At 44.4% G+C, this 23,060-nt stretch overlaps 2 protein-coding genes across 5 annotated transcripts in view; one reads left to right on the plus strand and one right to left on the minus strand.

Annotated features, from left to right (window-relative positions):
- PALB2 (partner and localizer of BRCA2) overlaps positions 1-21,880 on the minus strand; it is a 645,542-nt gene extending 623,662 nt beyond the window's left edge. For all 4 annotated transcript variants that reach the window (XR_011303236.1, XM_069647386.1, XM_069647387.1 and 1 more), the window contains exon 1: positions 21,635-21,880. The gene's annotated coding sequence lies outside the window, so the exon portion shown is untranslated. The remainder of the gene's footprint in view (positions 1-21,634) is intronic.
- A 113-nt stretch (positions 21,881-21,993) lies between these two features.
- DCTN5 (dynactin subunit 5) overlaps positions 21,994-23,060 on the plus strand; it is a 271,945-nt gene continuing 270,878 nt past the window's right edge. The window contains exon 1 of the mRNA XM_069647388.1: positions 21,994-22,156. Coding sequence (XP_069503489.1) covers positions 22,109-22,156 — 48 coding nt within the window. The 5' untranslated portion in view covers positions 21,994-22,108. The remainder of the gene's footprint in view (positions 22,157-23,060) is intronic.

Consider the following 23,060-nt stretch of genomic DNA (forward strand, 5'->3'; position numbering starts at 1 on the left):
CAGGTACGTTGCAGTGTGGTAATTATCTCCCGTAGATGTCTAGTGGTATGTGGACATGCGTCATGAAGGTGTGTCTCCCCCCGCTGCCCTAGGGTTAGAGATGGTTAGGTTAGGAAGGTTATGGGTCTCTCCCTTAACTTCTAGTGGGGGGTCCCTGCCTACTGTGGTATTCCTCTGTAAACTTGGAGGTATGTGCATGAGAGGTCCAAAATGTCCTTTGATAGGGAAATGCATGTTTTAGGAGCCAGGTGTGAGAAAGATGCTCCTCTGAAATTTCTTTTATTGTATAGTTTTTAATGTATAGTTTTGGTTCTAGGCAAATGTCGTAGCTTGATCTGAGTGATCTTGCTGGATGGTTATTTTCTTCTTTAGGAACTCTGCTCCTCGGCCGTGGATTGCTCTGTGCGTTATGCACATTGTTTTGAACCTTATTCGCTGTTTTATCGGTAGCCAGTGTAGTATTTTCAGTGCTGGGCTAATGTGTTCTCTTCGTGGTCGATTGAGCATGAGTATGGCTGCTGTGTTTTGGATACGCTGAAGTTTCTTTAATAGGCGTTCTGGCATTCCTAGATATAAACTGTTGGCGTAGTCTACTCTGGACACGATGAGTGCGATGATGGCGAGTGTTGTGTGGATGTAGGAGAGGACTGGTAAGATCATTTTTACTGTGTGCAGGAGGAAGAAGCATTTCTTGATTATAGCATTTACTTGTGGCTAAAGTGTTAGTTTGTTGTCCATCAGGACTCCAAAGTTCTTTACTGTTGTTGATGGTGTCGGTGTCCTAGTTCTGTTGTTGATGGTGTCGGTGTCCTAGCTCTGTTGGCCATAGGATGTAGTGGCTATTTTTGGATATAACCATTATTTCTGTTTTGCCCGGGTTGGGTTTGAGGTTTTGTGTTCATCCAGTGAGAGTTCTTGTAGGCATTCTTGCAGGTTTGTGTTTTCTTTGCGTGCGTTTTGCACTTTGTAGATCTGTGTGTCATCAGCGTAGCTGTAGCACGTGAGGCCATTTCATTTAATGAGCTTGATTAGTGGGGCCAGGTATATGTTGAAGAACAGCAGAGATAGAGAGGATCCTTGTTGTACTCCAGAGGTGGATTCCCTTGGGGTGGATTTGAAGACGGTTTCTGTTCTATCAGTTAGGAAAGATTTAATCCAGCGTAAGGCTAGGTCAGTGATTCCCATTTCTTCCAATCTCCTGATGAGGATGTTATGGTTGGCTGTGTCAAATGCCGCTGAGAGATGCAGAAGTATTAGCGCTGCACTTGTGTCTGAGTCTGCATTAGCCTTCCGGTCGTCCCAGATTGAGAGCAGCGCTGTTTCTATTCCTCTCATGGATCTGAAGCCTGCTTGTGCTTGGTCGAGCAGAAGGTGTTCTTCTATGTAATCTTGTATTGTTCTCTATTGTTTTGAGCAGTTTCGCTGGATATGGGATGTTTGAGATGGGTCTGCAGTTGTCGAGGTCTTCCACGCTGCCTGCTGGGTCTTTGAGGAGCGGTTTGACATATGCTGATTTGAATGATCATGGCACTTTCCCTGTTGATAGTGATTGGTTGAAAAGGCTTCTGTAGTGTTGCATGGGTGCTCCTTGCGCGAGGATTGATTGGTGTATGTCTGGGGGTGGCAGTGTTCCATGGTGGAGCCGGCTTTGTTGTTGTTTCTTACCAGCTTGACAAATGTATCCGCTGATATCTGGGGAAAGTTTTGTAGCTTGTTCTGACGATCCTCGGCTGACCAGGTCGGTTGCGTTTTGTGGTAGATTTGGTCTGGTTTGTATGATTTGGTGGATGGTGCCAATTTAGTGATCTTCGAGGTTGTTGCATAGTTTCAGTGAGGGCATGGGTGTGTTGTTGCAGCCAAGGGGGTTTCTTATTTCGCTTATGATGTTAACCCCTTAAGTGCCATGGGTATTTCTCCCCAGTGCCAGGGCCTTTTTTGGTGATTTCGGTATGTGGCCATTCAATGGCTTGTAACTTTTATGTTACATGAGGTATGTCGGGCAAATTTGGCTCCTTTTTTTCCCCACATGTAGGCGGTTGTAACGCCACCCAGGAATCCTAGGTTGCTGTAGGGGGTGAGAGAAAATAAGCAAAAATGGCGAAAATGTGGGTTTTTTTAAAAAAAATGCCAATAAAATGATGTACAAAAAAGCCTGTGTTTTTTTCCTTGTAAGAGCTAGGAACGAATGGTTTGCTGTGCTGAATTCCCCAAGTTCCTGGCTTTCAGGAACAGGTTGAGTGGAAACGAAAAAAACATTATTTTGATGTGGTTATCAACCGTTTTGTGAGAGGTAGGCGATTTTGGCCATTTTTGCCAATTGGACATGCATGGACGGAATGGAAGAAAAGGGTAGGAAAGCCGAATTGGAGGACAGAAAGGCAAGCATTTCTGAAAAGTAGACAAAATTCCACGTTTCGGAAGGGGTGATTTGCGTAGGTCAGGCAACAACTACGTAGGGGAAACTGCCAACATGGCCTACCGTCCCGTGTTCCCACAGGTGTCCTGATGAAAACGGTACCTCACATGTGTGGGTGTACCCAGCTGGCCGCCAAGGGGAAAGCCTAAAACACAAGTAACCCCAAGTTTGTTTTCAGACCGGAATTTGAGACGCTACGCTGACCGGCAGAACATACAGATATGGGCCTCGGGTGTTCAAGCCACTGGGGAAAACAGGAAACCCCATGCATTTCAGAAAAGAGGACACCCGTGGGAATCTGCAGACGTATGATATGCCCAAATCGCCCCAGAATTTATTACCCAGACACACCCGCAAAGTCCGAAATGTGGGGGAAAAAAACGCATTTTCCGCACATTTCGCTCGGCTCACCCATCGAAGCACGCCCCCAACAACACATGGCCTACCGTTGCGCGTTCCCATAGGTGTCCCGATGAAAACGGTACCTCACATGTGTGGGTGCTCCTACCTGGGCGCGAAGTAATAAGGCTAAACCACTGCTATCCCCTCAAAGGGTTTGGGGGGCCAACCTACAGATTTAGGCCTGGGGTGTTGCAGCCACCAAGAAAAACAGGGACACCCATGCATTTCCGAAAAGCAGACCCCGTGGGAATTCGCAGAGGTATGATTTGCGCAAATCGCCCCAGTATTTATTACCCAGCCACCCCTGCAAAGTCCGAAATGTGGGAAAATAAACGCATTTTCCACACATTTCGCTCGGCTCACCCATCGAGACACACCCCCAACACCACATGGCCTACTGTCCCGCGTTCCCACAGGTGTCCCGATGAAAACGGTACCTCACATGTGTGGGTGCACCTATCAGGGGCGCAAAAAGGAAAAGGGTAACCCGCTGGTAACCACAAGCCTTTAGCCACTGCCATTTTGTTCATGTGGGCAACCAACAGATTTGGGGCTTGGAGCGCTTGTCAACGACGAGCCGGCTCGTCGGTGGCACTTAAAGGGTTAAACAGTTCTTTTTTAGTGTTGACAGCTTTGGAGATTCGGTTGTCGTAGAATTTTATTTTGGCCTTGTGGATTTCCTTTTTGTACGAGGGGATTGGTCGTTGGATTTGTAATTTCTTTGCCTGATTGTATTTTTTCTTCCACTCTAGTTCAACCCTCTAGTTTTGTCTTTTCATGTTACTGAGAAGCAGGTTAAACCATTTTGCTGTTGCTCTTTTGCGTGATGGGTTGAAACGTTTTTCTTTGGAGATGTCGATTGTTTCGGCGATCCACTTGTGCAGCGGTTGTTTTTTTGTTGAGATCAGCTTTGTCCAGGGTCGTTGTCGGTGGTTTGTTGATTTCCAGCTGTTTTATTAGGTTGCTAGCTTTCACTGTCCTCCAGTTTCTTTTCATGATGGTGGCCAGTTTGTCCGGTTGTTTGGCTGTTGTCCTGAGTAGCGCGATTATGAAAGGGATGATGAGGTGGTCGCTCCAGAGAATCTGCATTGGTGGTGCCGAGGTGATGAGGTTTTTTTTTAGTGAAAATTGCATCTAGTGTATGACCCGCCGTGTGAGTTGCTCCTTTGACTAGTTGATGCCGTTTCATTGTCTTCATTTGTTTTGCTATTGATTTTTGTGAGTTAACCGTTTCTTCTTCAAACTAGATGTTGAAGTCTCCCAGGATTATCAGGTGTTCCTGCTCGATGGCTAGGTTGGTAATGGCTTCTGTGAAGGAGTCCACGAAGGTTGCATCATATGTCGGTGGTCTGTAAACTAAATTTGAGGTTTGTGTGGGGGTTTTCTGTTGTGAATGATTAGGGATTTGCAGTTTTCGATGCTTAGTGGTACATCCGTTTTAATTTTCAGGTGTTCCTTGTAAGCAACTGCCAGCCCTCCTCCTCTTTTGTTTTTTCTGTTTGCTTGTGAGCACTTGAAGTTGCCAGGGAGGCAGTTGTGGAGTGTGATTTTGTAGTTTTCGTCTAGCCAAGTTTCGGTTATGAATAGGAGGTCAATACCCCCGTCGCACAGAAGTCAAAAATCTCTGTGGCATGTTTGGACATTGATCTTGCGTCGATTAGGTTACAATGGCTCTTTTCGATGGTGTTATGTTTATTTGTATTTATGTCCGTTTTGTCTTGCAGTAGTTCTGTTGGGTTGCTTCTGTTTTGCTTACACAATTTGATTGGAGCTCTGTGGGCTCTACTTTGTCGTTGAATCGTTCTGTTAGATTGATAGCTGTGTTTGAGAAATCTACTTCTTCATCTTCTATGTTTAGATGTAGTTGTTGACGCTGCCCTTGTATTTTTCTGATATAATGAGTGAGGGCATTGATTTCGTTCCTTTCTCTTCTCAGATCTTCTCTTCTTTTCCTGCCAGGTTCCAATTTTCTGTCTGCCTAGAACTGCTGGTGACATTGGGGTGCGGTTTTGAGGCAGTCGCGAGGTACTGTGTTAGATATAGGGATTTTTCTCTTCTCATGACGTTTGTTCTGTTGATAGTGGTGTTTGTAGGGGTGTGTTCTATATTCATGGCAGTTTCTGCTGGAAGAGGGAGCGGCTGCATTGGGATTGTTCCTTTTTCTGTGTTTCTTTGGTGGCGTCCTGTCTTGGATTATTATTTCTTTTTCCTTTTTGGTTTGGGCTACAGAGGCTGTTGGATGGTGTTGAGTCTTGTCCTTTTGCCTTGTGATTGCGCTGTGCACTATGTGGCCTTGCTTCTTTTGTACATAGTTTTAATCCGGGCTAGTTTGGTGTAGTTGTGATATAGTGGACTGCTGTTGTCGATTGGCTGGGGCGTCTGCGCATGAGTAATTTTTGAGATATTAGGGGGATTCTGGGCTTGGGTTGTTCTATGGTGCAGGTAGTTTGCTGGGGGTTTCCTGGGTGGCTGCCTAAATAGCGGATTTGGGTTTTGCATCTCTCTTTCCTGTGGGTGGAGGGTCTAAGTGCAGTGGTGTTGGGCTATTAAGTGTGGGAGAGACGGTAGGCAGTTGGATTATCGGTCAGTTGGGGAGAGGTGAACGACCCGACGATGGATCTTAGTTGGGTAGTGATAAAGCTATGGTTATTTGCTTGGAGCAGGTAGCCAGATGTTCCTGGACAGTTGGTGAAGGCCTGGGTTTCACAAAATGGCAGATATAAACAATTTGAGATTCCTGAAATGTGGGAGAAAGGCCTAGGCTTCGCAGAGTAGCAGACATGAGCACACCCAAATGTGAGGCTCCTCGACAGCGGGAGAAAGGCCTGGGTCTCACAAAATGGCAGATATAAACACAGCTTAATTTGAGATTCCTCAACAGTAGGGGAAAGGCCTAGGTTTCAAAATAAGAAGGGCATTTGTGCGATTTGATTCCCACTGGTTTTCCCAGAAGATGTCACGGGCGTTTGTGATTGGTCCAATTATTGCAAGTTTTGGTTGTTCAGGGTGAGTTGAACGTTAACGTGGCTATTAGTTCCTGAAAGTTGTGCCTACCCTATCTGTTGACACAGGATGATGGGCGTCTAGTCCCCGTCTGACAAGTGTGGACACTGTTAGGGCAGCTTGTGTTGGTCCGCTGGTGGAGTGTCTTGGTCACCACCCAGATGAGTGGCAGTGGGACGCAAGCTAGGGTTACATGTGAGCCAAACTGTGAGACCAGTCCACATCCATATCACGGAACATAGGTCACGTATAAGATGTAGGTACAATACAGCCCCTGTAGTCGCTCACTATATTGAGTGGAGACATACTGTGGAGGACATATCCTGGTGGATATTAGCCACAGCTAGAAATTTACCCATATGTTGCCCGAACACTGGCCTTCAAAGAAGCAAGATGGATACATCATCTTGATACATTGGGGCATGGACTCAATGAGACATTACCCACATATTTGGTGAGTTTTCTCGATTGAGAATTATTGGCTGGGGTGATGTTACGCTCACCTGGTCTCCACAGGGGCGAACGGGACTGGCTGGTCCGATGTTAAGTGGTTTCACGTGCCCCCTCTGAATCCAGCTTCCGTCACAAAGGTGTGCCTAAAAGGTTAAATGAAATGTTACCCAACTGTAAGGTGGAAGGCCTACTCCCACCTCCCGTGGTCTTCTAATTCACCCCTCTTCTATGCCTCACTTTAGTTTTATGAATGGTAGGTTCTCCATCCTGCAACAGTATGCAGGGGTGCATAGAGTTCAAGGATCTAGTTACTTCACTGATCCTGTAGAGTTCCAGACAACATTGACTCAAATGGTTAAGTCTTATAGCAACGATATGGTTCGCTGTCGAGTTCAAATTGCCCAAGTTCACTTCTGTGCCTTTTTCCTATGGTGCGAAAATATGAAGAATGCCGAGTTGTTTTTCCAAGGCAAGTTCACACCGGCGTTCTGTAATAAGTCTTTATATGCGCTATTGTCCTTCTGCGCGACCGACCTGCTGTTCTTTGTATTTTACAGGCGCTGTATCTCCGGAATGGATTGCGTGGTGAAGCCTTGCGAGACCGCTAGGAAAAGCAGCCTTCAGGTGAGTAATTGCGCTGCGTAAGAATTTAATGTCCAATGCAGGCTTTTCCCAACGCGCAGCTAACCTGATGTTTATTCTTATGTTCAACAGGTGCGGCGACTCCGGAGCAGCGGGCGAAGGATGGCGGTGGTCGAGTGATGGTGCTTCGCTGGATGACCGGAATAAGCAACTTTGAGGTAAATATTAACAATGTGCTGGATAGAGATGTGGATTTCTCGGTCTGCACGGCTAACCTGATGTCTTTTCCTTTTCAGCTCAGCAGACGAAGACACAGAGCTTCAGGTAAGAGTCTAGTTCTGTTTCTTCACCTTTCTCTTCCTTCCTTGCAGGTAGCTCGAGAAGAACTGGACGGGCATAGCTGAAGACTGGCCTGAAGGTAACAGACACGGTGAGCGTTACGCTGCAGGAGTGCAGAATAACACGAAGCGTGTTCTGTACTGAGGGCGTGGTTTATATAGCATTCAGAAAGTAGTCCCCAGGTAAAGTAGTCCCAGCAACCACACCCCAGCAAATAGTTCCCCAGGCAAGTAGTCCCTTCAGCCTGCCTCAGACTGGTCTACACGTGGTTCACTTAGTTTGAAACTTGCCATATTAGTGATGGCAGCATGAGCCTGGCGCCACTGGCGCCAGGAGCGAGTCCAGGAAGCCCCCAAGGGATTCTTTGGGGCCTTAAAAGCCCCCATGGATGCTGATGCCCTAGGCAGGTTGGTCTGCGGCTGATGTTTGGGGGCATGAACCGTGACAGGTGACTAAATTCTTGCTAGGTTTTCTCTTTATCTCCCTGGGGAACAGCAGTCATTTCTATACATCTGCCTAGGATTGGGAAGTTCTGCATTTAGGTAATTTACTACGTTTGGTTACATGTCAACCTTTTTAGGCTGCACGGGCCAGTCTCTCCCAGTCCTTTTTCTATTTCTGGCTGACAGAACTGTTGTCATAGCCTCGAGCATTTGAGACGGCTATTAGTGAAGGTAGGTACAGCCTCCTTTGTCCCCCCCCCAGTCTTTTTTCTATTTTACTACATTTTGCTGGCAGAACTGTAGAAGCAGCCCCACGTATTTGAGACGGTTATTAGTGAAGGTAGTTCTAGCCTTCTCCGTAGCCAGGCAGTTCCAAGTCGGTGAGTGTAAATAATTATATTTTTTTCTTTTTTGAGAAACTGAACAATTTTTTGAGCAATGTAAATGCAATTGGCGTCTTTTGTCAATTGTCTATACTGGACGCCTCCATATACGTGGTGGCAGCCTTTGACTTCATTTGAAGTTACTGGCTTGGCGCAGTGAGCATTTCCTGCTGTGGTTCCCTCCATGCTTCCACCTTCCAATATGGCGTTGCACTGCAACCCTATTTTGTTTTTGGGGGGCAGAGCTTATTTGTTACAGTCTCCCCGTGTCATGTGATGTGACCAGGGCTTGTCACTTGTTAGGGTTCATGTGTACATATAAAGAGGCTCCTCACTTATGGATGCTCCCCGCGGTTATCACGCCAGCTTTCTAAAATCGTTCCCCTGCGAAAGAAGCTCTACTGGTCAGGTGGTTCAAATGCATTTTTGTATCCTCTTTTTCTTTTGTTTGCTTTTGTGCAAGGATTCTCCACATTTGTTTGTTACTCCATGTAGGAGTCAACACGCCTTTTCGGGCAGATAGACTTGAGTTGGAGCAGTCATGAGGCAAGTCTTTTTATGCCTCCTTTACTGAATGACACACCCCTCAGGTTGCGGGTTTGTACGCCTGTTATTTTTGGCGTTCCGAGACATTTATGTGATTGAGTTCTCTTTGATCCTTGTTTTTAGCCCCTAGAGTTCGTTAGTCAGTTATGTGGGTCAGACAGTTTGAATGTGTGTTTTTCTGATTTTATATTTGGTAGTGTATTTATTTTTTGTTTCTTTTTCTCCTCAGTTTCGGTGGTTCTAGTTTTCAGCTCCACTTCACATCCTTGCAATAGGTACATACAAGTTTAAATTTTCAGTCTGAGTATTATAGCAGAGACATTTTGTGACCTTGTTTCTGTCGCACTAACAGACATGTTTGTCTCTACATCTAGTGACCTATTTGCTTGGAGCTGCGAATATATATTTTGCATTCACAAGGCAATCTTTTGGCTTATATGGATGCTTGTGGAGAGTGGATTCACTGGTTTCTCATAACCTAACTTTGAGTTGGGGCACACATGTGGCTATCGTAGGTTTATTTTAACTAAAAACATTCTTTTTATCATCATTTAGGACTTTGGATTTCACATATTCTTCTTCCAGCTCATACTCTTGGTGTGTGTATGTTTATTTCTTTTGTTTTATGATGGCAGGCACGTTATTTCCTTTTTTCACCACTGGTCAGGTGTGTCAATGTTTTGTCACACGCATTTTCTGGTAACGGCATTATCTGCTATGTCCTTGGCTTCATGGCCTTACCTAGTGATGTACCTAACATTTATTTTTGTTTACAAGGTTATCCATTTTTCCTGGTCCGTATGAAGGCGAGGATTAATATATATCGCTGAAACATGCGGGATGTGCCAGTTTCATGTTGAATTACCTTAAAATGTTATTAATTGGAGAGTGGCAGATATTCTTTAGCCTCCTGTAGAACATAGCTATGTTGTATAGGGGTACACCATTGTATGTAGACCTGTGAGGTTTAGTGACATTGATTTCTGTACTGATTTCATATTACTTTAGACTTGATTCAGACTAGGGTTGTCATAGATATCTGTTTTCAGGTATCTGAGGTGTTGATTATTCAGCTTTTTACAGCTTCTTTATTATATTTCTATTATTTTTTATGCTGTCTACATTATTGTTTTTGTGCAGCATTTTTGAAATATATTTTGTGTTTGAGTAATTTTCACATCACATGATTTTCTTTGATGCACTGAATGATTAAATACATTTTACATCTTTTTTTATACTACTTGCTATATCAATTTGCTTGATTGATTTTTTTGGAATATTTCATACAGCATATATGGCACTATTGTGGGAGATGAGGCCACAGCCCAGCTCATTTAAAGTAAATAACATCTGAATAAGTTGCCAAATAATTCCTGGTGGGAAAACTTTTGTGTATTTGCTTATGTCCTTACTCCAGTTCCTATGGAGTTAGCCTTTGTATAGAAACATCAATGGCAATTATGAACAGAATCAGTGGAAGTGGGCAACCCCGTCTTGTACCAGTATTAATATTCCATTCCTTGGAGACAACCCACACTGTATCGACCCTCGACACCGGTTCGGCATACAGTAGCTAGACCCACTTTAAGAAGCCCTCCCGCATAACAAATTTACACAGCATTGCAAACATCCGCCTCCATCACACCGAATCAAAGGCTTTAATCGCATCTAGCGAAACCCCCGTTATTTTCCCCTGACTATTGTTAGTGTGAGAGATAACATGCTGCAGCATTCTCAGATTTTGGGAGATATTTCTCTGGGGTACAATTCCCGTTTGATCCGGGTGTATCAACTAGGGTAACACCCCCCGTAGCTGCTTCACCACTATAGAGCTAAGAATCCTGGTGTCCACATTTAGCTTGGACAATGGCCTGTAAGAGGCACAGAGAGTGGGAACTTTCCCTTCCTTCAGGATCGGTGCAATCATTGCCTCCCTCACATATTAAGGTAGGGAGCCCTTCTCATGGGACACATTCAGCATTGCCATCAGTTTCACAGCCAATTGTTGTTGATTTGTTCTATGAAACTCATCAGGGAGGCCATCCCTTTGGGTTTTCAGAGGCGCAAGCTGGGCTATAGCTGCAGCAATTTTATGTTTTTTGAGAGGAGCCTCCAGTTCTTCACATTGGCTCTAAGACAACCCCCAACAACTCAATGTTCACTAGAATGTAGTCTATGTCCCCTGGGTGTGCTTGCATATCTACTTTTGGAACACATTTAATGTATACTAAATCAAAATTGTATGCTTTATTCTTCAGAATTAGTAATTATATGCTTTTGAAATCTTTCTTTAGATGTGATTGAAATATAGAATATGCCCCTGAAGAAGAGATGTTTTCTCGAAATGCAATGGGCCTTTTTGAAAAATGAAACTACATATGAAGATTATAAAGAATAATGACTTGGAGTTATCATTGAAGATAAAAACTGTTTGTTTGCGGATTGAAATAATTGGAGAACTTTATACAATACACACATTGTGTCAACAAAATGTAACCTAGATTGTTTGGATCTATTGTTGAGCTTGTGAAAGTGTGCAGGGGACGGGCGTTCCTCTTGTAGGAACTTATTCTGTCTTCATATATTTCACAACCCATATGCCAGGGTTGACTGTTATCTCCCCTGCACCTTAAACTTATTATCATTTTATTTTTCAATAACAATACAAACACAGTATCATTTCCAGGACATTTGCGTATTGGCGATAACTCCCCCCCCACCCTCCCTTCCAAATAGACCAAGTTCGTAACAGTGTGCTGCAGTTCGTGTACACCCAGGGTCACCGTGAGGGCCGCCCACTGTAATAGATCTTAATTTCTGCTACAAACTACAACTGTATCTAAAGAATCATCACGAATAGGGGTGCACAGTGAATAAAATTGTAGATCCTGCATATCTATACCATATAGCTTCTTATTGAAGGCGCCAGAAACATGGTTAATCTCTAATCGGGCTCTCCATATATGACACACTCAACTCTTATTTCTACTAGAGTAGTTCTCTGGTTTTCCCAGCGCTGCAGCACAGCCAGCAGCCTACCTGGATTATCTCCTTGCCCATGGAGTCGGAGCATACTGCATAGTTATGCATAGCTATGCTTGCCTAGACCATTCCAAATCACATTTGCTAGTGCCTTAGTCATCTGGCTCTGCCACAGAGGAGGGTCTGCCGGGGGCTGTGGACCCACTTACCATTGCGGACTGGGGTACTATCTGGGGTCCTCCCCTACCCCTTCCTCGCTGGGCCTGGCCCTGCAGTATACCATTTTACAGCCTGCAGATATCTGGGTCACGTGACGGATCATGCATCTATGTGATCCTTTATACTCACCAGATTTAGGTGCCCTGGCCCTTGGGCGCCCACATCGAAGGGCGACTCATCCAAGGGCATTGTTAATCCCGTTTGATCCTGTTGGCTCGTGCGAGCTGTATGTTCATATTTTAACTGAGCTGCCTGCTATTAGCTATGGCCAACCCATTCCATCTGCTTGGTGCTCTTTACTTTCTTTTTCATTTAGCTCTTCTGGATGTGCCACAATGCATACCTGTTTACTGTTCCGTTCGGACACCTTTTCCTCTGTCATCACGTAGTTGTGATTCTACTAATCTACTTTATCCTCCTTTATCGTCTGTTAACTCTTTTCTGCTATCGGTCTTCAGAATGTTCATTCTGCGTGTCAAAAATCTCATATTCTTGATACTTATTTTCGTTCTAATTTTCAGTTTATATGCATCACTGACACATGAATTTGCCCCAACAATACTGCCACTCCTGCTTCTTTTCTTACTTCCCCTACTAATTTCACACTCACATTGTGAACATCGAAAAGGAGTGGGGCGTGCTGGCATTCTCTTTCATTCAATTTGGTATCCTTCTCCACCAATCCCACTTCCTTACTTCTCTTCGTTTGAATATAATTTAGCTTAGTTTTTTCATCCACGCTCATTTGCTTTTCTTACTGTTTACTGTCCTTTTTAGCTGATCTTGATTCTGCTCTTTCACATCTTCTTCCACTTTCTTCCTCCTTCATACTTCTTGGCTACTTCAATCTTCACCTTCTTACTACCTATGCTTCTTTGCCTCTACTTTCTGTTCTTACTTCATTCCATCTAGCTCATGCTTTCGGGTTCATCAGTTGATTTAAGTTTTACTTCTTTTGCCCAGACTTCTGTGGTTGCAATCATTTTCTACTTTCATTTCATCTGCTTTTACCAGTATCACTCTTATTCTTTGCCTTCTATTTCTCTTTCACATCATATCTTTATTCTTTTAATTCCACTACCTTTTCTTATTCCCCATCTTCTATACTTCCTCCTCGTCAATTCTCTTCTCTTTCAGTTGCTTCTGCTTCTACTCATTTAGATTCTGCTCCGAGCTCCATACTTGCTCAATTTTATCCTTCCTGTATTTTCCCTCACCAAAAAACCTTCTCAATCATGGCTTTCTCCTGCAATTCGTTCCCTTCGTTCAGCCGTGTATAAGGCTGAATGTCATTGGAAGACGTCTTGTACTCCTGAAGACCTACTTACTTTATCTTCTCTTCATTTGATTCTTCTCTCCGATCTGCTAAGAAACAGTATTTTTCGTCTCGTACTCTTCTTTCTCATCATCCTCGGCATCTCTTCCAATTACTAAGCCATATTATTTCCTCTTGTCCTCCGGACCCTTCTCTCTCCTCTCTCAGCTACAGATTTTGTCAACTTTTTCACTTCTAAAGTGACCTCTATCCGTTCATCCTTTCCTTCTTATTCTTTTTCTATTGCGTCTCCTCTCTCTGTTACTTCTCCTTTACTTTCTTCTTTCTGATTCGGCTACTTCTCTATTCTTGACTAGGGACCAAACTGCGGAGTCCCCATTGGATCCCATTCCCTCTGCTTTGATTCCTTCCATCTATCCCCCTTTGATCCCATATCGTCTTTAACTGTTGACTTGAAACTGCATCCTTTCCAGCTTTCTTTAAACATGCTGTTATCATTACTATTATCAAGAAACCTTCATTGGACGCTGCTTTTCCATCGAACATTTGTCCTTTTTCCTTGCTTTCTTTTCCATCTAAACTTCTTGAGCGAGTTGTATATACTCAAGTCTCTTCCTTTCTTCATCTTCAATCTTCTTCCTCCCTTGCAATCTGGCTTCCGTCCTGCTCACTCCACTGAATCAGCTTTACTACACGTTTCTACTGCTCTACTTTCTGCTAGGCATAATAAGCAATATTCTATCCTTATTCTTCTGGATCTTACTGCTGATTTTGACACTGATCATACTATTTTAACTTTTTTCTCTTTCAACTATTGGTTTACCTGTGTCTGTGCTCAGATGGTTTGATTCCCATCTCTCTATGACTGATCATATTCTCTTTCTTGAGCTAGTCAGTTTTCCTCATCTTGTCCACTCATTTATGGTGTACTACAAGGCTCTGTTCTAGGTCCTCTTCTTTTTTCTTTGTAAACCATTCCTTTCTCTGATCTTATTTCCTCATTTAATCTTTCGTGCCATTTCTACGCTGATGAGTCCCAAATCGTTTCTCACATTTTCTTCACTTCATAAGTTTCTTCATGTTTGCTTGCCGTCGAGTCTTGGGTGGCCTCTTGATTTCTTCATCTTAATCCCTCTAAAATGGAGGTTCTTTTTTTTTCCTTCTTCACCTTCTCCCGTTTCTCTTCCTCCTAGTCTTCTTTTTCCTCCATCTCTTGTCTCCTTTTCTTCCTCTGCTCGAAACCTTGGTGTCGTCTTTGGCTCTGCTCTCTGTTTTTCTCTACATATCTCTAATACTGCTCGCTCTGCTCGATTCCATCTCTATATTCTCCAGCGTGCTCGCCCCTTTCTTTCGTTTCAGGCTACTAAACTTCTGATCGATTCACTTGTTTTTTTCTCATCTAAACTTTGGTTCAGTTATTTTATTAGGTCTTCCCAAGTCTCATTTTACCCCTCGACGTTCTGCTTTTAATTATGCTATTCGTCTTCTCTTTCAGCTGCCTTTTCGCTCATCTGTTACTCCTTCTCTTTGCTCCGATTGTTAGATTCTTTACTTTCTTTTGATCTTTAGCTTATATACTTCATTTGCTTTGTCTAGATTGCCCTTTATGGCCTTGCTCCTTCTTATATTTGTTCTCGTGTCTTTTTACTCTCCCCCCTCGTTCTCAATCTCTTTTCCTTTTTTCTATTCCTTAGCCACCTTGTGCATCTTCTCGATTTCTTTATTTTTCATCCTTGAAACATTGGAATGCTTCTGCTATCTATCCATGCTTCTTAAACGTATCTTTTTTCCATTCTCAATTAAAAACCCACCCTATTATTTCTCTTTCCTCTGCTTAGTTCCTCTTTGATGATTTTGTCGTCATTGTCATTTTTATTGTACTGATGTAACTAATTGTTTAAAACGCCCTGGCGAAAGAGCTCAATAAATTAAATAAATACAAATATCCCAGCCAGTCCGCCTCTGCAATCCCCCTTTCAACCCTTTCTAATGTCTTCATTAACACCGTTCAAATCTCAGCCCAGACGGCCATGCACTCCTCGCGCACCAACACTTTAAAGGCCTCCAACTGTTCAGTAATCAGCTACACACCACTCATTTTCCGCAAAGTAATTTTGAACAGCTTCTCCAATGCTTCTCCTGCCTTTATTACCTTATCCACCCTAAACAGAACCTCACTCAAGACCCAAATAAGCAGCCCAGAATAGGGAGACTAGGTTGACCCAAATTCAATTCCAGTCATCATTTCGGCATTACCTCCTGCTTACTCCAAGTTAAGTATGTTTCCTGCAACAGGGCAATAGAGATGTTCTTCCGTCTAAGGTAGTTGTATGCCCTGTTCCTTTTAATAAAATCATTTAGCCCCCTGACATTTCATGTCATTACCCTTAGGTCAACCACCATCATCAACAATCCTAGCCCACCACCCGTGCAGCCCATCCCTACCCATGTGCACATCCATCACCCCCACGTGTTCTCCGTGCCCAGTTTTCTCCATACTTAGAAAACTTTGTCAGTGTGTGTGTGTAAATATTTTATATACACAATGTTGTTGCCTGCGGTGGGGCAAGGGTAGAGTTTACAATACTTATGGCCAAGCAGTATGTGGCGTCTGGCATGTTTATTTGGCATGTGTGTATGCCGAGTAAATGCTTTCCTTGCTGTCTTTGTCAGCGATTTTAGGAATGCCAGAGGGAATGTAGAATGAGTGCTGGGGATTCTAGAGATGGCCGTTGGTGGCCACTTGGAGATAGGAACCTGAACTAGAAGGATGCCTAATTCCTTTACTCCCTTCTAACCTTCTACTTGAGATCTAAGCAATAAAGTACATTTCCTGTTTGTACTTACTTGACTCAACGTTGTTCATGCATGCTGGCTGGATGTCCGGAGGTTCCCAGATGCTTCATTTTGGTGTCAAGGATTGGATGAGAAAGGAGCCCAGAATGAACTGCTGAGCAGCGTTGGTGGAGGCCTGTCTGTCACACCTCAGAGCATGGTTCCGACATCTCAGACCCATATTCCAGACTCGTGGAGGCACGTGTCCATCAGGGCTGGTAATTCCAGGCTATTTCCAGCTGTTCGGCATGGGATAAGGGCTTCTCTGCCCCGTTCCTCCGTCGTTGGAGGTTGCAGTGAAAACGGGCTACGGCAGCCAGATGTTGCCAAAAGACTGATTCCTCCATTTACACTCGTGACATGCGATTCGCCAATGGGTGCCCAGAGCCTCGTCCTCACCAAAGGACCCATAAGCGTCATCAATCCGCCAAGCGGTGCTTCTGTTTGAAGTTAGCTCCCGGCAACCCACGAAGTTCCGTCTTATCTTCCGTGGGCCTTTGCCTCTAATTGGATCTCCCGTGTACCAAATCCAAACTTTGTTGATACAGACTGCCTTTACTTTGCAGATTAAACACTCTGAGCTCATGGGTACCGAATCCTGCCTTTGTTGACATGAACTGCCCCTGCTTTGTGGCTTAACTCTCCTGAACTCTCATGTACCGAATCCTGCCTTTGTTGACACAGACTGTCTCTGCCTCACGCTTTGGAGTCTGTTGAACTGCTGTGTACTGAACTCTTCCTGCTCCTACCCGGATGGCCTCTGCCTTACCTCTGGATTCCAGGATTTTTGTGCTCAACCTCCGTGCACTATTGGACGCTCTGCATCCAGTGCACCTTTCCGATCCTAGTGCGCCCCTCGTGCCGCCCGGGTGAAGTTCTCCTGTACTAACATACCTTTTTGTTATTTTCTCCTGTCGTTTTTGGTCTTCATAGCACTCCTTCATCACGTCAACGCTCTCTTGCTGCAAAGGTAAGGAATTCCCTGTTTTCCTAACGGTTATACTGTGATTATGCTGTACCTCTAGCGAAAGAATAGCAACCATCCTTATTACTCTTTCTAGGGATAAGATCATGCTGGTTACCATCTTCTAGGAGAGAGGGAAAACAGTTGGTACAGGTAGATACATCTCACTACTTCCTGCTAGTCGGTCTTTGATGCCTGCAACATTATCGACTTGTGGATTTTTCCTTTCCAGCTGGTTCCGTGGCGTTGTGCTCTTCCCGCTCTTTTAGGTGATCAGCCCCTGTGTCTGCTTTATCTGGCCCAGCAAAGGGGGAGATCATAGAAAATAGTTTTTCCCTCAAGAGAGGAGGCTCGGGTTCTAACACAGCCCGAGCTCTACAATCAATCCGGAAGATCAAGATTCCAAACCATCAGTGAGGAACACTATCCTGGTGATGTAAACGTTGTAAGAGTCCAGAAAATAGTGGGAGGAGGTGCAGTAGCTGGCCAGTTGTTGGTGCCAGGAGGTGCTGCAGTTGTCCAGTGGCCATCCAGGTTCTGGAGTTGTCAGGGGGGAGAGTGGCAATCAAGGAGGTGGCAAGAAACCCAGCAGGAGGGCATCAGAGCGGGCGCTGTCCTGGAGGTGACAGGAAGAGGAATGGCAGTCCAGGAGGCAGCAGGGGGCATCAGCTGGAATGCGTGGCCTGCAGGGGGAAGGATGGGGGCTGCAGACTGGACACTGAGCTGGAGTCTCCTGCAGGAGGAGGATGGTCCTGGGAGGAGGCCAGCAGAGCACTTCTTGTGACATGCTGTAAGTGCAGATAAAATCCTGCTGGAGAAGCCGAAACACGGTTGGAAGTGACTGGTGGATGGGCTGGGCTATTTGAGAGCTCGCCATTGGTAATATGGTGCTCTGACAGCTCTGTGTCTTCCCGGAGAATGCTGACGTCACTGTCACTGCAGAGGAGTCTGGTGAACACTGGAACTTTAGCTCTTCCAGGCGTTCGGCTGCCATGCCAACAAGTAGCACCTGGAAGGGTGAAATTATTCAAGGAAGGGACTGGCTGACGTTTCCTCTACGTGATGTCATCACGTTATGACTGGTTCTACTATCTGCTGCTGGCGTGCAGTACAGCAGGGTTTGTGAAGTGCTGGCTTCGGAAGGAGCGAACATCGGGTGGTTATTGTTAGTGGATGCCATGGGCAGTAAACGATACTTGTAAACAGCAGCAGAAGCACACGTCACCGCAAATGATGATTTAATTTATAGTGAATTATCTAGCAATTTGTCAGTTCAATATTGTTTCATGTGTCCTTGCCACGTGGTTTATCATGAGGACATATGTACGTGTTGCATTCACTGCTAAGTATTGTGTATGTTACATTTTAGTTGGAGTTCCGAACTTGTAATTTTTATTGTTTCACGGATGCTTTCGAAATCCAGTAGTGTTGCACGAGTTATTTACTTGGAATGCATATTTCGGAAGTAGTGGAAAGAAGAAGTTGTTAATCATTATTGCAGTGAATAAGAAATGCTAGGTGTTTTAGGAGCACTGGAATAGGTGTATTAAGAAGCTGTCTACTGAAGGAGAGCTGTAGACAATGCAGTGATAGGGTTGAATGGGTGTTTTTATGTGACATGTTGATTTCGTGGTTTACAATGATAGTATTTTAATGTTGTAATGATGAGCAGTATGTGCATAGAAGGAATGTGGAATGCATTTGGTGTTTAAGTGTTTAAATTATTAATAGCGTATGCAAAGTTGATTTGATTAACGCATTTAATGCTAATGAGCAGCATTGAATATTGGAGTTAGTGAGCAATTATGATGTTGCCAATTGCCATGATTGTGGAGGATGACGTACCGATAGTAAAAATGTGAATGTTTCTGCCTATTGATTTTCACGTTACATGTTTGAAGTTAAGTGCACATTTACAGTTGTGTTTTGTGCACCATGTTGTCAAAAAATGTTATGCCATTTACACGTGCTAGATGTGTTTGGGGTGTATATTGTATGCCATGTAGATGAAAAGTTTTAACATTTAGTTAGCATTTTTCAAAATGTTTCTGTGCCATAATGTAGTGCCTGATCACCACTATTTGTACATGACGCAGGCATGTTTCAATCTATTGTACGGTAGTTTTGCGAGTATGATGTATTTGGCAGAGTGGAGTATCGTTTGGTGTAGGTTGTATGCTGTGGATGTCTACATGACTGAGTTGTGGTCATAGCTCGTGGAGAGCCGATGATACTGGGTGTAGCTGTTGAGGAGTGTAGTGGTTAGGTGCAAGTTGTCTAGCGCCAATGGCAATGTTGTTGTATTTTTGCAGTTGCGTAGAATTTGTGGTGATGTAGTAATTGTGCAGTTGTGTGCACCTGGTGTGGAGGAGGACATTATGCATCTGCGATTTCTAGGTGCATGGTATTAGTTCTTGGAGGGCGTAGGCACTCCACTTATGAGTAGGTGTTGTACATTTCTTCTCTACCCGGTGGCCTAGCAAATCACTGGTTAAGGTGTGGTGGTCCCGGGGTGTAGTTCTGTTACCAGGCTAGAGTAGGAGTTAAATATCTTCACCTGGCTAGTGGCCTAGCGAATCACTGTTCGGGGTTGAGGCGTTCCCGGAGCGCAGTTTTGGAGTTTATGCACCTGCTATGAGTAGGTGTTGTTATGGGAGTTTGTCACACCAGGTTTAGTTGTAGACGTTTTTGGTCATTTATGTCAACAGTGTGGTTTTCTAGTTAATGTCTAAGAGTAGGTATTGGTGCACTGCTGTGCAGGAAGTTCAGTAGCCAATTTGCCAGGTTGTGGGCATTACAGCACTGTCGTGCAGGAAGTGTTGTTGTAGTAGATGTCAGGGCGTTGACATGGTTGCAATGTTGTAAAGGAAGTATAGTTGTGGTTTATGCCTTGAGTAGGAATTGGTGCACAGTTGTGCAGGAAGTATGGAGATATAGAAAAATTTGGAGCTGAAGTTTAAACAATGTTTTGTCTATCTTGTAGCATCATCTGGGCATTGGAGTGACTAACCTGAGCCTGGGTGAGATAAGATTGCTTTCCACGTTATATTGGACTAGTCAACCATGTGCGTGGGTCTTCAAAGTGCTGTTTCTTTGCAGTCACTTTGTTTATATGTATCGTATGTTAGTGTTAGAGGCGTAACAGGTTATGATTTGTGTTGTTGGTTGCTTTGGTTTGTTGAGCAGGATTTTTCTCAGATGTGGCAAATCTAAGGCTGGAATTTGGCAGGTTCTGGATGAAGAGGGCTGCGTGTGTGTGGGTACGTTTAATGCTTCTGTGTAGGCAAGTTGTTGCTCAGTTGGGAGCAAGCCGTGCTCAGGCGCGGCAGGTCTGGCACCCTGGGGTGGCAGCCCAGGGCAGGAGGATGAATAGTTTTTCTCTGTAAGTAACAGGTGTTGAATGACTGGTTGTAGTCTTTGGTCTTGAGTGGTTGGTTGTAATGTGCGTCAGGGTTGGTTGTTCTTCTGTTTCTCTGGGAAAGGAGGTGTGTGGTATGCTGCTTGTTTATTTGGCATGTTTGTATGCTGAGTGAATGCTTTCCTTGCTGTCTGTGTGGGTCAGCTATCTTAGGAATGCCAGAGGTAATGTAGGATGAGGAGTGCTGGGGATTCTGGAGATGACCTTTGATGGGCACTTGGAGATGGGAACCTGAAGTCGAAGGATGCCCAACCCCTTTACTCCCTTGTAACCTTCTACCTAAGATCTAAGCAATTAAATACATTTCCTGTTTTTACTTACTTGACTCGGTGTTGTTCCTGTGTGGCTGGCTGTCCATAGGTTGAAGATTGCACTGCGGGCATCAAAAATCCCTGGGGTTTTATTTTCAAATGTAGGCAGGTATGGTAAACTTCACAAGATGCTAAAACAAGGGGGGGCGGGTCTGAGAGTTTCTCTACTACCGGCCTAAATCCCGGGTTGGAGTCTCAACCAGAGTCTTTAGGTCACCCTCCTTTCACAGAAGAGAAATTCCCACTACATATCAGTCCTTGTCCTGCCCAAGGGTAGTCCAGCACCGAAATGCCTGGCAATTCTCTTCTGAACAAGAGTACCGTCAGCAAACCCAGATACGTTTTTCGGCCTGGTTGGGCCTCATCAGTGAGGTGGAGACATGGAACCCTTGCTCACTGTTCTTTGAGAGGCACAGCGCCACCTCAATGACGAGGCCCAACCAGGCCGAAACACGTGTCTGGGGTTGCTGTTGATACTCTTGTTCAGAAGAGAATTGCCAGGCATTTTGGTGCTGGACTGCCCCTGGGCAGGACAAAAACTGATGTGTAGTGGAAATGTCTCTTCTGTGAAAGGATGGCGAGCTAAAGACTCTGGTTGAGACTCTAACTCGGCTGGTAGTAGATAAACTCCCAGAAGCCCCCTTGTATTTGCATATTAAGTAGCTTTTGGTTTTCACCCTTAGTTACTAGGGTAATCCAGACGTGGAAGCCAGGCCCTCTGGCTCAGCATTACCTATGAATTCTTGGACTTTCCCACCTCTAACCGAAACCCTTCCACCCTGCTTCCCATAAAACCACCATCTCTGTCTTCAAACCCCCTTGAATCTCCTCTGACGAGTCGGAGACACGTCGACTGCTTGTCTGTAAACAGGCTCGACACAGAATGTGCAGCAAACAAGAAACGTGTCTTTATCACGAAATTGCACTTTTATTTTACAGAGAGCAAATGATCCGGCCCTCTGTGTTTTGGTTGGGAACATTCCCTAAATTGGCTGTGCCTTTCTTTCATCTCAAACTGTTCTCTGGCATTTCACGCATGCGAACTTAAGTCGTCAAAATTACCTCGGAAACGCGGAACCCTGTGCACACTGAAGCAGCCATCTGTCTCTGTAATTAACGTGCCTTCAGTTCTGCTTCTTTCTTGCGCTGTTGCGACTCCCGGACTGTTTTACAGAACGTAAACCATGGAGAAAGCACCACAGCTTCCAATCTACGCGCGCAGGTCAAGTTTAGATGACAGGACTACAACTCATGCCACGCCTCCTCGGCGTTAAGTCCAATCGAGGTTTTTTCGAGTTGCTTTCTAACACCACCCTTACACTGTGCCCCTCCCATCTCCCCATCCCTCTCCTCACCACTCTCAGGGGCGTGGTTCCCTGTATTGGGCGGGACTGACAGAGCGAATGCTCAACCGCTGAACTAGTCCTTCTTCAGTGTCTCTAACCCATGAAAGCCCGGAAGTGATTCCTTCCCTCCCTAAAACAGTTGTTCCAGTTGTAGTGTCAACGGTGATTACGTTTCGGTTTCGGAACAACTATGGAGCTCGGGGAGATGCTATACAACAAGAGCGAATACATCGAGACAGTAAGTGGGCAAAGTGTAGTCCAACGGAAGTGTCAAGACTCGGAGAGGACAAGGCGTGGGGGCAAATAAGAGCCTGTGTCCTGCAATGAGCAAATCGTTTTATGATGATTTGAGGCTATTGAGGATCGCCTCAACAATACGTGGAACATCTGTCTCCGTTGTGCATTTTAAAAGGACATTTCCCAATTATGAACATTACAGAAATACTTTCAAATACCTAGATCTTATTAACAGCAAGTCTATTGACATCACTTTTGTGCCCCAGCAAGGACATTTCGTGATTAATAATTACTTTAATTTGGGCATGAAGAGTATATCTTCCTGATGTGTGTGCTTATCCAGAAAACCTATAACAACCGCTAGGGGCCGTAATAACAAATTCACATTTTTAATTCAATATCGAAAGACATTGATACTGATAATATATTGCTAAACACATGTTTGTCAACAACAGAAAAAATCGCTTTCTTAACTTGAAATAGAGAATACAGGATGCTAACAATACTCTGTTAGCATACACAGCCCTAAGAACAGACAATACTGCCTTGTCATCTAGATGACCTGAACACAGGAATCATCAATATCAACCACTTTAGCAAAGATTGATCTTTATCTTACAACTGTGCCATGCCTTGAGAACGGCTGAGGGTCGAAACTCGTGTAGGCAAGGGCAAACAAGGAATATGCAAAGAGATTTTGGGATACTGAATTAAAAATTTGAATTTGCATTCACGGCACCTAGCGGTGGTTTTATTTATTTAGGCATTCATGAGGTGCACTTAGCCCAGAGGCATCAAGGCGCTCATACTTAAGACAATGGCTACAGTAGGGTACTGGTACAGCGTACAAGTAACTTGATACATGTTGCATATTACAGTTGTTTGCACAAGACCAGTACAAACAG

This window comes from Ambystoma mexicanum, chromosome 2q (assembly GCF_040938575.1).
Source record: "Ambystoma mexicanum isolate Mex_15411 chromosome 2q, UKY_AmexF1_1, whole genome shotgun sequence".
In the NCBI taxonomy this organism is placed as follows: Eukaryota; Metazoa; Chordata; class Amphibia; order Caudata; family Ambystomatidae; genus Ambystoma; species Ambystoma mexicanum.